Genomic DNA, 14,305 nt, shown 5'->3' on the forward strand with positions numbered 1-14,305 from the left:
CAGCTGCAGCTTTCATACCTGCCCTCTAGGTTTAGGGTACAGAGCTTTCTGTCCCATAACTATCTACACTGACCTGTGGAAGGGGCTCACCATCATTGTACATCTTGAGTTTAGAAATGGGGATTTCTCAGCTGTCCTGGGAGTAGCAATTACAACCCTATTGATAAGATTGCATTACTTATTAACAAGCTCCTACTTTGGGAGCTTGTTAGCCAGACCCTTCTAGGCCTTACTGCAGAAGAGCTGGACCTGTATCAAAGGCCAGCTGATACAGCTGCTTGCAACCTCCAGGTAAAGGACGTGCTACTATAAGAGCAAAAAATAGGTGGAGCCTCCTCTCTGGAAAGGGAAAAGTGATTTTTAACAGACTCAAGGGATTCTCTCTCAGCTTTTTTCTTTAAAAATATATATCACATCATTGCTGTAGCTAGCCCCTAGTCCCAGGGGCCCCCCCAGCACGGTCCAAAATAGTTATCAATGCTCAGGGAGAATACAGCAGAGCAAGTAGGACCAATACTAGTGCAATGAGTGCCATGCAGCAGAAAGCTGTTTCCTGCCAATATCGACACAAATTCTGTCATGCTTTGAACTCCCACCTCATGCAAAAGAAAGTCCTCAGGGTCCTGACATTAGTCAGCTGGAGTAGCCAAGAGAAAGAGGAAAATCTATTACACTCCAGTGGCCTAAGCACATGACTAAGAGAAGGATACCATGTCAGACTACATGACAGGCAAGCCCTAGCCCTGCTCTGCTTCACTGCACCACACTAAGTGAGGAAAACATGACAGCCTACAGAGACCAAGGATAACATTCTTTGCTTTTTATGCAAAACCTCACAGCAGCAGGACACAAACCCTGGCACTGCTTCCACCAGTACCCCCAGAGGTGACCAGAAGGGCCTGCAACTCCACATCCCCTAGCAAAGGTGGTGGAGCATTGCTGCCGTTTCCTCCTCAGTTCCAGCTGTTCTCAGCCAAAGGGAGAAACGTTTATTAGATAAAATTGACACAAAGGATAAAAACTTTAAAAACCAAAATCAGTTCCTTCTAAAATTGTTCTGGAGCACCTGGCTGGGCACAGGCTTAGGGAGGCAGCCGTTTAAAGAAGTAGTCCAGAGTCCTAGTAACTCCCTGTCTACGTCGCTTCGCGCTAGAGCCTGTGGGAGTCTTGGGCTTGCTTTTGCCATTGGCAGGACTGAGAGGCATGGCACAAGGACGAGCTGGCACAGGGGAAGTGTGGGGGAAGCTGGGCTCTGTGAAGGAGTTTTGCAGCTCCACTGCAAAGTGATAGTCCATGTGCTCTGGAAGGTCCCAAACCAGCACCTGCTGGCCACACTTCTCACAGAGCAACTGGTCCCCTGGAGAAGTGCGGGGGGCCTGGCCACACCCAGAAGAAGGTGCTAAACTCCCCTCCTTCCACTCAGTAGTTTGTTCTGAAGCAGCTTCTGGTTCTGCTTTCAGGGTGGTCCTGGGCACTAGGGCAGCAGAGGGGGTTCCTGCAGCACCAGATGACTCCTCACAGGGAAGTGGCTTAGAAGAGGGAGAGTTGCCCTCCTTGGGGCTTTGCTTCACAATGGCTTCTGCACTCTGAACTGTGTTGAGATTGGGATCTACTAGGTCCTGGTGTCTATCAGGACAAGGCAACAATGAGCCTGCACCAATGACAGCAGGTACACAGGGCCCTGCAGCAGCACAGGTTTGCCGCTTCTCTGCTGCCCTCTGGAAATAGGAATCAATGGCATTCACTGGCTTCTTGCCAGGCTCTTTCCTTGGGCTTCCAAGGGACTTGGCATTGGGGCTGACAGGTGCTGTGGCACCAGCTGTTGGGGCTTCACTGGTCAGGAAGGTGGCAATGCCTGCAGGGAGGAGGGTGGGAGCTTCAGAGAACTTGCTTGCAGACATAAGTAGCATTGTAAGTGGAGGGGACCTGTGAAGAAAAATGGATTAGCAACAGCTTGAAGACTGGCTGCAGGAGTAAGAAGCCTGCCAAGGCAGGCTTTAAAAGCTGCAAAGTTTCAGCAAGCACAGAACATGGGTTGTGGACTGCTTGAAGCTCTGCAAAGTGTCTAAGGCAGGAGTGGGTAAAACAGTGGATCCAGGTGATGGCCAGGGACTGGTGGGAAATGGAATCCAGCCACAGTAGATACACCCTGCATCTGCTGCTGGGGTAAGAGCAGGGTTTCTATGGAGACCAGCCCCAGCAGCAGGGAGCTACTCCACAGCCAGAGCTGGGATCTTGCTGTGGTGATAGTGAGGTCCAGAGCTGGAGCAGATCTACAATCCACTGCCTACATGCTCCTGCCCAGGGTGTGCAGATCACAGCTCTGCCCCAGCTCTGGATTATGCTGTCATTGTCACAAGATCCCAGCCCTGGAGCACTCCCTGCCCTGCCACATGCCCACCCAGTGCTGCTGGGGCTGGTCTCCATGGAAACCCTGGCCCAGTGCCATCACAGCACAGACATTGCTGGGATCTTCATGGAAACCAGCCACAGCAGGAGTTGCTGGGAAGTGGAGTCTGCTGCAGTCCCAATGCAGCCTGCTGGACCGAGTGCCTGCCCCTGGTCTTTGGTGAGCTGGGTCTGGTGTTGTTTGACAAAACATTAGTGTTCCCTCAGCCTGCAAAATGGACTGCCTTCCTCTTCTGCCCACACCCCAAAGACACCTAAAATCAGGCTGGGCCTTCCACTCTCAGGAGCAGAGGGAGCCCAGCCAGGGCTAATGCATTTGGGCCCCAAGGCAGTGGCAGCTGCTGCAATCCCCACAGGCCAAGCTGTGCTCAAGTGCCTGGATTTCCACCTGAGCCCAAGGCACAGCAGTTGGGCCCCACTTATCTGCTTGGGAGGAAAACCACACGTAGGTGACATGCTTGGGATTGTGTTTTTGTGCCCATCCTGTGACACAGTAACCCTGTGTCCCCTAGGTTTATAGCACAGGCACTCTCATGTAGCACAAATGATGCTACAGCCACACTAGCGAGCTGGGCACTCAGCACACCCTGGAGCACACAGATTCAATGGCAGTGAGGACCCTGGCTGCAGCTCTAGTGAGCTCTGCACTGCAGGGTCAAGAAGCTCAAGTGAGGATAATGCTGAAGATGCATCTTCCATAGGAGCAGTGCTCTCCCTTAGACAGGTGCAGGACATGCCCCGTGTGTCCCACCTTTGTTCTCTACTTGCTTTAATAGTCCCTGTTCCTGCCTGTATCCAGCAAGACCCTGCTGTTCTGTATGTTACCCCTCCCAGGACAGAGAACCTCTGCCCACCAGTAGCAGCAGCAGCAAAGTAGCTGGGAGTTGAAGCTGCTCACCATGCAGCCTGCTGGGCTCCAGCCACATTGCAGTTCCGGATGAGCGCAAAGGCATCAGTGCTGATCTTGTGGGCATCATAGCGGGGCAGGGCGCAGCACCGCGTCAGGCCATAGGGTTTCAAGCTGCCCTGCATGCGGATGCTCACCATCAGCTGCTTGGCTACACGACCATTCTGTGGGGAGAGGGTGCAGCTGTAACATGGGTGACACCTAGAGGGCAAAGTTGGCAATGCCAGACGCCTGCTCATACTATGGGCCAAGAGGTCTCGATCCTAGGAAGACAAAAACTGCCATCTGTCACTGTGGCAGTGTAGGAACACTTAGTGTAGCAGAAGCTGCTACAGCTATATATCATGCCAGAGGGAGGGTTTCACCCCTACTTTCTCTCTATCCCCACCAACACTGGAGAGCTAGCAGGTCCACAGCTCAGGCCCACAACCTAGCACACGGGGCTGAGCCAGTTTGCTCACGTGCCAAATTTTGTTTAAATTTACAAAGCTGTCACTGGGAGATGTAGGATACTAGGCTAATGGGCCTGTGGTCTGACTCACTGGAGAGTTTTTCTTATGTTATGAGAGGCCTTGGCATGTCCCAGGATCAAGCTGCACAGCAGGAAGCAGCCTGGGCACCATCTGCACACCCACTTCCAGGTGACCACGAGCCTTGCACTCAGCAATGGAGGGGAGGATAGCAACCTTCCATCTCAGCAGCATTTTGGGACCAGGCCCTCTAGAACAGGGGTTGACAACTTTTTTTTTTTTTTTTTTTTAAAACCAGAGTTCCAAAAACACCCCAACCTCAACCCATGCCTCAACTTGGCATGCCAGGGGCAGACAGTGGGGCGCTGGGGGGGGGGGCAATCCTCATTGCTGGTGGTGGATGCATGTGCACCACAAGGTGCACAGCAAGGAAGGGGCCAGAGTGGGGCTTCCCAAGCCCCTTCTCTGCTGTGCACCCCAAGGAACACATGCAGCTACCGCTACCACAGAGCCCAGTGGCAGGCAGCTGCAAATAGCTGCACTGGGGTCCAGAGCCCTGGCAACCCTGGCCCCTCCCCCACTGTTCACCCAGCGGTGTGCATACAGCAGCTGCTGTCACAGAGCCCAGTTGCAGCTCTGGACCCTGGTGCAGCTGTTTGCAGCCTCATTGCTGCCTGCCAGTCAGTCCAGGCTCTGGGAAGCCACTGCTTGCAGCAGGGTTTGCAGCCTCCTAGCCACTTGCTGTGAGCAGCCCAGGCTTCATGGCTGGTGGCAGCTACCCAGAGCGTGGGCTGTCTGTGGTGCAGAGAGTAAAATGGCCTCACATGCCATGCTCTGGCATGTGTACCAGGGGTTGCCAACCACTGCTCTAGAAGGTGAGGGCACCAGTGCCATGCCTAGGGCCTTCCTCATCTCTTCAGTCAGCAACACAACGCACATGAATGCAGGGTTATTTCCATAGCCGTTTGCTACCAGAGCTTGATGTCACACCCTGCTGCAAAGATAGCACATGCCTCTGGCCCAGCCACACAGCATGTGGAGTCCAGCCTCTCCTTACTTGGCTCCTGTCCTTGCTGAGTCTTGACTCCAGCTCTGAGGCCAACTGCAGGATCCAGTGCTGCACCTGCAAATAGCACACAGTGGCAGTTGATGCAGTCCTAGGGGGACACACACACCATGGGACCTGATGCCTCCCCTCCCCTCCTTCTGCCCAGTTGCTGAACCAAGGGGAGAAGAGCTTATCCCAGACTAGGCCCAACAATACATTTTTTGACAAGCCAAAGAGCAAGAAACTTCTAGAAGTTCAAAGCCAAGGAAGAAGGGGTTAGGATTCTGTTGAAAATGCATTTGCAACCCAGAAGCAGTGGTTCTCAAATGTTTTGAGACTCATGAAAAATGTCTGCTCTTAGTCAAAAAAGAGTGAAAACTATAGAAAAATAGAGCAGTTTTCTCTGCTGTAAGGAATTAAGGAAAAACACAAAATATAGGTTTCTATTTGAAATTTCTGGGCTTGTCTTGTGAATCACATTTCCACACCTAACAGTGGTAATATTGTGGCTCCCCTAAAAGGATCTCAAGACAATCAGGCATGCTGTGGCACCCTGGTTGAGAATCACTGAGTTACAGCATCCCAGACTATGCAGCACAGGCTAGCACTGGGAGTCTGAAAGGAACAGAAAAATCCCTCAGCCTGAGAGAAAGGCAGTGAAGCATCCCAGAGATGTACAGAGGAAAAAATATTCCTTTTAGCAAGGAGGAAGGGGGACTTCTGTTATGGTGATGTCACCAGTCTGCATAAGAACCCACACCTTGGAAAGTGAAAAGCTCAGCTTTGAGCAGCTCCATCATCTGTGCGCTTAGGGCTAGGGCTCCCCAACCTGGCCCAGAGACATGATGCTCCCAGCCCAGCATTAGGCGATTCATGAGAAGTTGAGTCTACTGCTTGACAAACATCACCCACCCTACTGCACTTGCATGAGGACTTTCCCTCTGTCCAGGAATCTTAATGCTCCATTGCAGCAGGAGCATGAAGCCCCCTTGGGAAGTGATAAAGGCCTCATAATGGTAGCAGCTGAGGCACTTCAGCTAGAGCCTTTCAGCAGCACCATCAGGTTCCCGTTCAGCCTGCCTTGGTTAAACTCCAGCAGAGGCAGTATCCCCCTCTAAACTTTACTTGGACAAGTACTCAGTTTTTTAAAAAAGTGGCTGTAAGGTACAGATGTAGAACCTTAACCTCATACACCACCCAGGATATACACACACTACAGTCCAAGAAACCCAACACGAGAGCATCCAGTGGCAAAAACAGAGACAGGTTATTGTAAAGGAGCTTTTCTAGTGACTAACCTTGCTCAGCTCAGGAAATTCCTCCTTTTCGTGGTATTTGCATGGGAACACTTCCATGTTAAACCACATGCTGCACGCATGCTCCAGAAGTGCCCAAAGCATAAGATGAACAGGAAGCAACCCCACAGAAACAGCATCAGCACCCACCCCTTGGGATAATAATCCAAAGGCTCCAAATTCCTCAGACAGGACTTATAGCCTAATGCCTTTATGGACTTGGTCCCTCACCCTGGGAGACCAGCCACATGTGGCTCTACAGGATATGAGCCATTTCACACTCAGCTGCAAGGTCTTGGATCCTACTGACAAATCCCACATATGCCAAAGAGAATATAAAAGTTATGCACAACAGGCCTCGGCCACCTGGGCCAGTTTCCCTCAAAAAGCAGGGTCAAGAGGATCAGGGCCAGGAACGTCTATCACCACCCATGTCTTTTGCCACCATTGTACAGTTCAGCATTCTGAAGTCTAAATACCAATAGACACCCTTTTTCCTCTGGCCTGAAGGGCATAGATGTTTCCTGGCTGTTCTTGCACAGGCTCCCCAGATCCTAATTTCCAGACACTGTGAGGGCTGATCTTTGGCACACACAACACATGCTGAGACAAGAGGGAGGGAGGAAGCCGCAGCTGGCACAACGGTACAAAAGCCCCCTCTGCCTCTACTTCTGCTCAGGAGGCCTTCTGCTCTCCTACCTGCTCCTGAGTAGCCAAAGCTGTTTTCCCGGGGAAGTTCTTGCTGCAGCCGATGGACTGGGGCAAATACCTGGGTCTCACAGGCTCATATTCAATTCCTCTGCACATATCATAGAGCCAGGACCTGAAAGTCACACACAGGAGGTTTGCATTGATAACATTCCATCCTTCAGGGCCACTGACCATCTGCCCAGGAAGGGCTCTACACACCTGTGAAATGGACACTGGGTAGCTGTGTGACAATGCATGTACGCACAGCATAGGGACTCCTAACTGCCCTAAATCCAACCAACTATTTAGATGTCCTGGACCCAAGCTAATCTAGGCAGGCAGCATATGAGTCACAGAACAGGTGATGCAAGAATCAGCTCTCGTACAGAGTCCGTGCAGCTGGGTGACCTCAGGTAGATGATACAGCCAGCTGCATCTCAGTGATTTATAGCTGAAAAATGGCCAAGCTATGGCACCTGTCACAGCTACACAGGAACAGGAAACCTGCATAACAGCTGGGAAGCAACACCCAACACCAATAATTGCTCAAGTCCTCTGAATTTCTCCTCTCCTGATGCAGCAGAGTTCACCAGACTGGAGGTTCCATGGCACAGCTCTGACCCAGGATGGGGGCTTCACACTCGAGACTGGCAAAGGAGGTTCCCGTATGCTGGGCCAGTGCACTACCCGCCTTCCACTCCACCATGGATGCCCCTTGCTACATAGCTTAGGCAGAGTCCTGGAATGGCTTGTACCCCATGGCCAGATGGGGGATGGGGGAGACAAGTTGGATGAGAGCTAAGTGCAGGCACCAGGCACCTGCAAAGAACTGAAGCAAGGCAGAGCATGCTCCCTGCATCATCACAACCCCTGAAGGCTCAGACAGAAGACTTCCTGAGCAGTAATGCCTGCAGAACCTAAGCTCCCCCAATTTTGGCAGCACCACAGTCTTCATACCCTAATGAGACCTGCCCTTGAAGGCAGCAAGTCACTTACCCAGTCTTGTTTCCAAAGTGCGTCTGGAGCTGCAACATGCTGAACCGGGTCAGCTGCCCCATGTACTCCACCCCCAGGATCTCACTGACAGAGGCACCCAGCTTCCCACCTAGGCTGCGGCTGCAAGAAAATGAAGAAGAGAGCTGTCACCTGAATGCTATGAAGGGTGTTCAGTACTCAGCTGTTCACTGGCTGGTCAGCTGGATGCAGGACAACTGAGGGAGCAGTACTGCCTGGAAAGTCTAGAGGACGAAGGGGAAAGCAACATGATTCACAAGAACATGGCTCAGCAACAACTTCAGCCAGAAAGGAGGCTGCACAGGAAAGGGCAAGCCACCCAGGGAGAGAAAGCACAGAGGTACAAAAAGTCAGCACCCCCATGGTGTTTAAGAACACATAGAACCCACTCCCCCATCCTTGCACTCAGGCCTCAAACTCCTCCCCTCACCTTTTTCTTTTTCAAGAGACACAGCCCTTAACCTCTGATTTGAGGAGCACCTCCTGCAGTTCTTCCTAGATGAGCATGAACTGCCCCTTCCTTCCCCTCTCCCTGCAGCAGGTAGATTATAGCAGTTTCATGTGGGCCTTGCCAGGATTAATGGTGCAGAAGGCAGGAACAGTATTTCCCCAAGCACGACCCATGAGCCTCTTACTACAGTGGGCTGTGATCATCATGCATATTCACTGGGCTGCTGGAACTCAGCTCCCCACTACTCAGGTATGAATATATCCATGGGCTCTTCATGCTCAATTTCCACTTGCAGGGGCTTGTACAGTCCACTGAACTTCTCAACGTTAGCTACACTATTAGGAAGGGACAACAGTAATGCCCTTGTGGACCGCAGCAGGTTCCTTGATGGGTCTGCTCTTTGGCATCTCCTTTGCTCATGGTATCAGAACATGAAGATCTTCATAACTGAAACTTGTTCCTCTTTTTCCTGACATGCTTTAATAAGCACCAAGATATTAACCACTTCAGACATCCATGTTATTATCACTAGGCATCCGAGCAGTTCCAGAGATGAACACGGCAGCCTGCACTTGTGAGCTCTTCTGGTTCTGCATGTGGGTAGCCATAATGGAGAAAACCAAACTGAAACATACATCTTAGCAACCAGAACAGCTAGAGGGTTTTTATATTTAAAAAAAAGAAGTACAGAACCCAGACAGCAAGAGAGCAGCACAAAAAGGTATGGATGTACTCTACTGCCATGAACCAGCTCAGCCTGAGCCCTGGGATCAGTGAAAGCAGGTAGCTCCTCATTACTTACATGCTATTGATGGGCATCTGGCTGAAGAGCTGCGGGACGCGTCCCAGGGGTATTAGTGTCTGGCGGTTTGGCTTGTGCAGCCCACAGGCCAGTTTTGCCAGTACCTGGAACATGGAAGAGGGTGGAAACCCCATTACTGTGCACCCTGCACACTGAGGAACAAAGGCGTATAAAAGGACTATGCCCAGTGGTGTAGCCAACTCTGCTAAAGGTTTCCTGATCTTCATGTTCTTGGTGAAGGATAAAAGTTTCAGGTTCCACCACACTACTCTCAGGTGCTAGCTACCCACAGGTCTGAGCTGTGCTAGCTAAGCTTCAGCTGGAACCTGCAAAATTATGACTTTGAAAGGGAAGGATCAGAACCCTGCTTTAGACCATCACAGAGGAGCAGGGGTCTAGAGCAGCGTGGGTGGTTGAATTTGGATCAGAAAGCTATTGCTAGAACATCAAGAGCAACTGCCACATTTCTGTCCTATTACCTATACCGGACCACCTCTCTCTCTGAGCGTCTTCTCTTCCATCTTCTCTGTTCTGTCTAGCCGTGACTGTTATTCTTGTCACTAAGGTCAGCAGCAGAAGGGTAGATCACGAAATCATCAAGATGAGGAAGTCAGACATATCAAGACCATCCATGACTAGCTTGCTCTTAAAACCCCCCCTCTAATGATAGCAATTCCATAACGTAGTTACATAGCCTGTACTGCTGATTAACTCCTTATAGGTTTTCCTAATATTTAAATCTCAATCTTCTTTGTGGCACATTAAAGCATTACTTCTCATCCTGCCCTTACTAGATATTAAGAACAATCACTCACTGCCTTCTTTTACTACTGGAAAACTGGTGTTCCCCCAAGTTCTTTTCTTTTGAATGAACTGGGTTTAGTTCTACTCTTCCTCAAGGGTCAAAGTCTTGTAAATGTAGAGTCCGTCATTCTTGCTGTTCTCCCATGGATTGTTTACGTCTTTTTTAATGGGTCATCCACAAGACAAGACAAAGTATTCCAGCATCAAATACAGCAGAATTACTGCCTGTGACACTCATCTTGATACATCACTCAGAGTAAGATTAGTCTTTTTTGCAACAGCATTGCATTGCCTTGCCAAATTGTATTCAATCCACAGTCTGCTAGAGCCCCACCTTTTCTGCAGTACTGTGGCCTAACCAATTATTGTTTACTTTGTATGCATGCATTTGACTTTTTGTAGCACAGTCCTTTCCATTGCAATATTCTGAATTTGTTGATTTTGGTCCAGCGTATCAAAATCATTTTGAATTCTACTCCTGCCCTCCAAAATGCTGGGCACCTCTCTCAGCATGACTTCCTTAAATTTTGCAAGTGCACTCTCTACTCCACTGTCCCCATCTTAAATAAAAATATTGAATAGTACCGAATCCAGGACACTCATCTAGAGAACCCACTACAAATGCCCCCCTAGTTTGACACCAAAACACTGGCCAAAATGCCACTCGGAATAGTTATCATTCACACACCTATGCAAGATAAAATCTTTTAGATCTACATCACTGTAGTTTACTTATGAGATTGCAACAGGGGACAGCAAAACCTTAAAATCAGAATCTTGTATCTACTAATTTTCTCCAACCTGCTAGGCCAAATTATCAAGGAGGAAATTTAAATTGGTTTCACAAGATTCATTTTTGATGAATGCATGCTGTTCTCCTCCAAGTGCTTACCCTATCTGCCTACCGTGGGATTGATGGTTTAATAAATAAATAACCAGTAATGCAGTGATTTTCAAGTAGGGTGCTGGGGCACTGAAGAGTGCAACAAAAATACTGTGAGGGGTGCTTCAAGGTGTGAGGAGATAGGGACTCAACCTAAGCTTATCTGCTTATCTAGCTGTTCCCTGAACCCCACTGCACAGCCTCTCTGCAAGGAAGTAGGCACTATAATAGATAAGAGTCAGCTTTTAAAATGGGGGGCTGCTCAATTCACAGGCATTCCAGATGAGTGCCTCAGATCTAAAAAGGTTGAGCACCACTGCTCTAGTGGTTCATATACCAATTGTGGTAGTTCTTTTAGCAGTATAGCATGATCATCAAGCCCTGGATATTATAACGTACTCAACTATTCTATACCTCTTCTCACTTTGTGTTCCGGCTACTGTTCCCATTCACTTGTAAAAAAAGTTATTTAGTTAACGAGCCACAATTAACCCTTTTTGTCAACAGCCAAAGCAACAGCTAGACATTAGCCAGCAAAGCATAACATTTAATTCATGCAACAGGAAACCCGCTATAGCTGCAAAGTAACAGCTTGCTCCCCTTTGCGCCTGGATGCACATGTGAAGTGTTCCTGTGGCTGCTGCTGGCAGTCTGCTGTGCATTACCGCAAGCTGTGTCTGCCTGCCTGAAGGTTAGCCAGTCTAAGGAAATGCAGTCTCACTCACCCTATGTTTGTGGGCACAAGTGAGAAGAGCACAAAGGCAAGGTTGTTCCCATCTAACTGAATGGTTTACGCCAGTAAAAGCTTCCCAGGGTTACAATATCTGTCCACTGCTTTCAGGAAAGAAGACTCCCTTTAAGGCAAGCCATTTCAAGAGGACACTCTCCTGTGGTTCACAGGCCTTTTCTATAGCAAACAGACTGCTTGGGATACAGCAGGAAAAGAAGCCCCAGCCAGTAAATGAATCCCGCTCCTCTTAAAGTTCACATTTTTGGACAAATATTCCTTACATACTTGAGAGTAACATTAAGCAGAGTGTATGTCCATGTTTGGCCAGGATGTTCACCCTGCTCATATCCAGACAGAAACACTGACTGTCAGGCACTTTACAACCTGTGCAGAGTTTACTGTTTGGACCATTTGTGTCATGAACTAATCCGCACCTTATTGTGTGAAATCCCAGCCGAACACCTGTAACCAGTGACTTCTTCTACAGCTGCCCTCATTTCCTCCACGATTACTGCTCCTACCGTCAGCTGCAGGTCCGGGCAGCTGGAATCATCAAAAGGCAGGGAACTGAGCCACTGGTGCAAGCCATGTTGCCGCAGCTCCTCTAAAATACACATACACAAAAAAAAAAAAAAAACAACCGGAAGAGATCACAGCAGGTACTTCCAGCTCCCCACAAATTAGGGTGCTGGTTCTAGCAACCCCCAAATGAACAGTGCCCACATACTCTTGTCATTGTGCTTTAATATCCAGAAGGCAAGCTCCCTAAACCTGAAGTGTACACTTAAGCAGAAATCCTGCATGTGCTTTGGAAGAGGGAAGGCAATACCCAGCTCTCTATAAATAATTTAATTGCCAACCACTCTCCCACTGCAGGGCAGGAAAGAGAAGGGGAAGCTAATAAGATAAAGCTGTTAAGTTTCAGCTGCAAGCCTATATTGCAGAATACCTTAAAATGAAATTAAAATTGGCTTTAAATAGCCACCAATACATAACACCTGATCTGATATGCAAATTATTTAAATGCATAACAGTCCTCCCAAGCAGTTGCTTCAATACAGATGAAGTCCCTAGGGTCATCTTTAAAGCTAGTCCCAGCCCACAGAAGAAGATTTTCTCCTGGAAGTGGAGCCACAGTCTGAATGTGAGCTCTGGCACCAGGTTTGACGTGCTATCATCTACAGAACAGGTAGGAATGAGAGACAAGGGGGAAGGGCCAGACAAGCAGATGCTCTGACTCTTTAGAAACCTAGCCCCAACTGAGATCCTCTTTGTAATGCCACAGGCAAACTGCCTTCCACCTGGTCCTGCTTCTCAGTCCCTCGGGTTAGAGATGGCCTGGTTTTTTTTCCCCGTAAGAGTTTCCTACTTTATGAGGCCTCTACCTTGCCTTCCCACTAAAGCCAAGCTGAAAAGCAAGGACAAGGAGGCAGCACCTGCCAGCAGGCTGGCAGTACCTTTGCGGTCTGTGCTCCCACCCTGTGCCGCTGCAGCATCAATGTCATCAGGCATGCCCTGGATGAAGGTGGTAGGCAGCAGCTCTGCAGGGACAGGCTGCCCCCGCATCTTTCTGAGCCTCTCCTGCACGGCATTTGTGAGGTCCATATATGCCTCATCGATGCTGGCCCGCTCAATCATCGCAAAGCGTGACATCACCTCCATCACCTCCAAGCTTGCCTCCCGGTACCTGCAGCAGAAGGGAGCCAAGCTAGTAGCAGTACCTACCCGTGATTACGAATGAGGATTGGGAGATTAGGACGCCCCGTCCCGCCCCACTCACCTAGTGAGATCAGCCTTGCCGCGCGCCTGCGGCACCCGCGCCACCAGCAGGTCGGGGCAGAGCGTGCGGGCCTCGGCTGCCCACATGCCCCGCGCCACACCGAACGCGCGCGCCTCGTAGCTGACGGCGATGACCCTAAGGGAGAGCGGAGGGAAGGGGAGGGGAGGGGAGGGAGCGGGGGTGAGCGCAAGGCCCGGCCGGCGGGATGGGGGCGGGGGGAAACCAGCACGTACCCGCCGCCGCGCCACCGGTTGTATTGCACCACGGCGCAGGGGCGGCCCCGCAGCCGCGGCTCGAGGCGCTGCTCCACCTGCATGAAGAAACAGTCCATGTCTGCAAGCGCCACCACACGCTCCCGCCCTTGCGCCATAGCTAACGGCAGCCAACCCGCCAGCCCCAGGCAACTGTTGCACCGCCCGCCGGGATATAGAGTCCCCACCCCCTCCAGGCACGCTGGGAGCGGTAGTTCTGGTAGAGCGGAAGTCTTGCGCTTTCCCCACCTCCAGGTGCGGTGAATTGCACGGCCCAGCTCCCGCCGCCTCTGATGGGCTGGGCGGCAGCTAGGGGGCGGGGCTAACGTGGAGGCGCAGGCGCGCGGCGCGCCTCACCACGCTCCTCTCCGTGGCAGCTTGGCCAGCCCTACGCATGCGCACCGCTCTCGCATGGGACCCCTGGCACATGCGTAGTGCGCTCATGTTGCCGCGCCTGCGCGTTGGCACCCCTTCTCCTAGTGCGGGGCCCCACTCCACCGTGTCCGTCTCCCCGGCACCGCCATGTCCGCCGAGCAGGTGAGCAGCCTGTGCGAGCAACTGGTGAAGGCGGTGACGGTGATCATGGACCCGGCCTCCACCCAGCGCTACCGCCTGGAGGCACTTAAGGTAGCGGGACCGCGAGGGTGCAGCCGCGCTGGGCGAGGGATAAACACGCGGTCAGCGGCGGCCCTATATCCCTTGGGGACGCAGAGGGGCGGGACTACCACCCTGAGCAGGGCCCCGCCCCCACCCGACCCGCATGGGCTTCTG

The 14,305-nt window shown here is 51.0% G+C and overlaps 2 protein-coding genes across 7 annotated transcripts in view; one reads left to right on the forward strand and one right to left on the reverse strand.

Annotated features, from left to right (window-relative positions):
* Positions 1 to 1,002: 1,002 nt before the first annotated feature.
* On the reverse strand, positions 1,003 to 13,711 carry POLH (DNA polymerase eta). 3 transcript variants are annotated; one of them, XM_019549680.1, is made up of 10 exons: positions 13,517 to 13,705; positions 13,284 to 13,418; positions 12,961 to 13,190; positions 11,938 to 12,107; positions 9,087 to 9,190; positions 7,816 to 7,935; positions 6,829 to 6,952; positions 4,844 to 4,909; positions 3,308 to 3,480; positions 1,003 to 1,926 (listed from the first exon to the last, which is right to left on the reverse strand). In XM_019549680.1, the coding sequence occupies exons 1-10, from the start codon at positions 13,651 to 13,653 to the stop codon at positions 1,083 to 1,085; spliced, it is 2,103 nt and encodes a 700-aa protein (XP_019405225.1). In that variant the 5' UTR covers positions 13,654 to 13,705; the 3' UTR covers positions 1,003 to 1,082. The 3 variants fall into 3 exon arrangements, with proteins under 3 accessions (XP_019405225.1, XP_019405226.1, XP_019405227.1); XM_019549681.1 differs by having other exon boundaries at positions 13,594 to 13,666; XM_019549682.1 differs by lacking the exons at positions 3,308 to 3,480; positions 6,829 to 6,952 and having other exon boundaries at positions 13,517 to 13,711.
* Positions 13,712 to 13,968: 257 nt separating this feature from the next.
* Positions 13,969 to 14,305, forward strand: part of XPO5 (exportin 5) — a 37,803-nt gene continuing 37,466 nt past the window's right edge. For 3 of the 4 annotated variants that reach the window (XM_019549675.1, XM_019549677.1, XM_019549678.1), the window contains exon 1: positions 13,979 to 14,161. In XM_019549675.1, the coding sequence (XP_019405220.1) occupies positions 14,057 to 14,161 (105 nt within the window). In that variant the 5' untranslated portion in view covers positions 13,979 to 14,056. Of the gene's footprint in view, positions 14,162 to 14,305 lie in introns of all 4 variants that reach the window. The other variant, XM_019549679.1, reaches the window with a different exon arrangement.

Source organism: Crocodylus porosus, unplaced genomic scaffold (genome assembly GCF_001723895.1).
Source record: "Crocodylus porosus isolate Cpor-Errol unplaced genomic scaffold, CroPor_comp1, whole genome shotgun sequence".
NCBI lineage: Eukaryota > Metazoa > Chordata > Crocodylia > Crocodylidae > Crocodylus > Crocodylus porosus.

Bases quoted from the DNA above. Each gene is read 5' to 3' on its own strand.
- POLH (XM_019549680.1), bottom strand. From the start codon at position 13,653: ATGGCGCAAGGGCGGGAGCGTGTGGTGGCGCTTGCAGACATGGACTGT. The intron at 12,108-12,960 runs GTACTGCCAGCC...TGTGTATTTTAG, and splicing joins TGGGAGCACAGACCGCAAAG to AGGAGCTGCGGCAACATGGC. The intron at 4,910-6,828 runs GTAGGAGAGCAG...TGCTATTTGCAG, and splicing joins CTTTGGCTACTCAGGAGCAG to GTGCAGCACTGGATCCTGCA.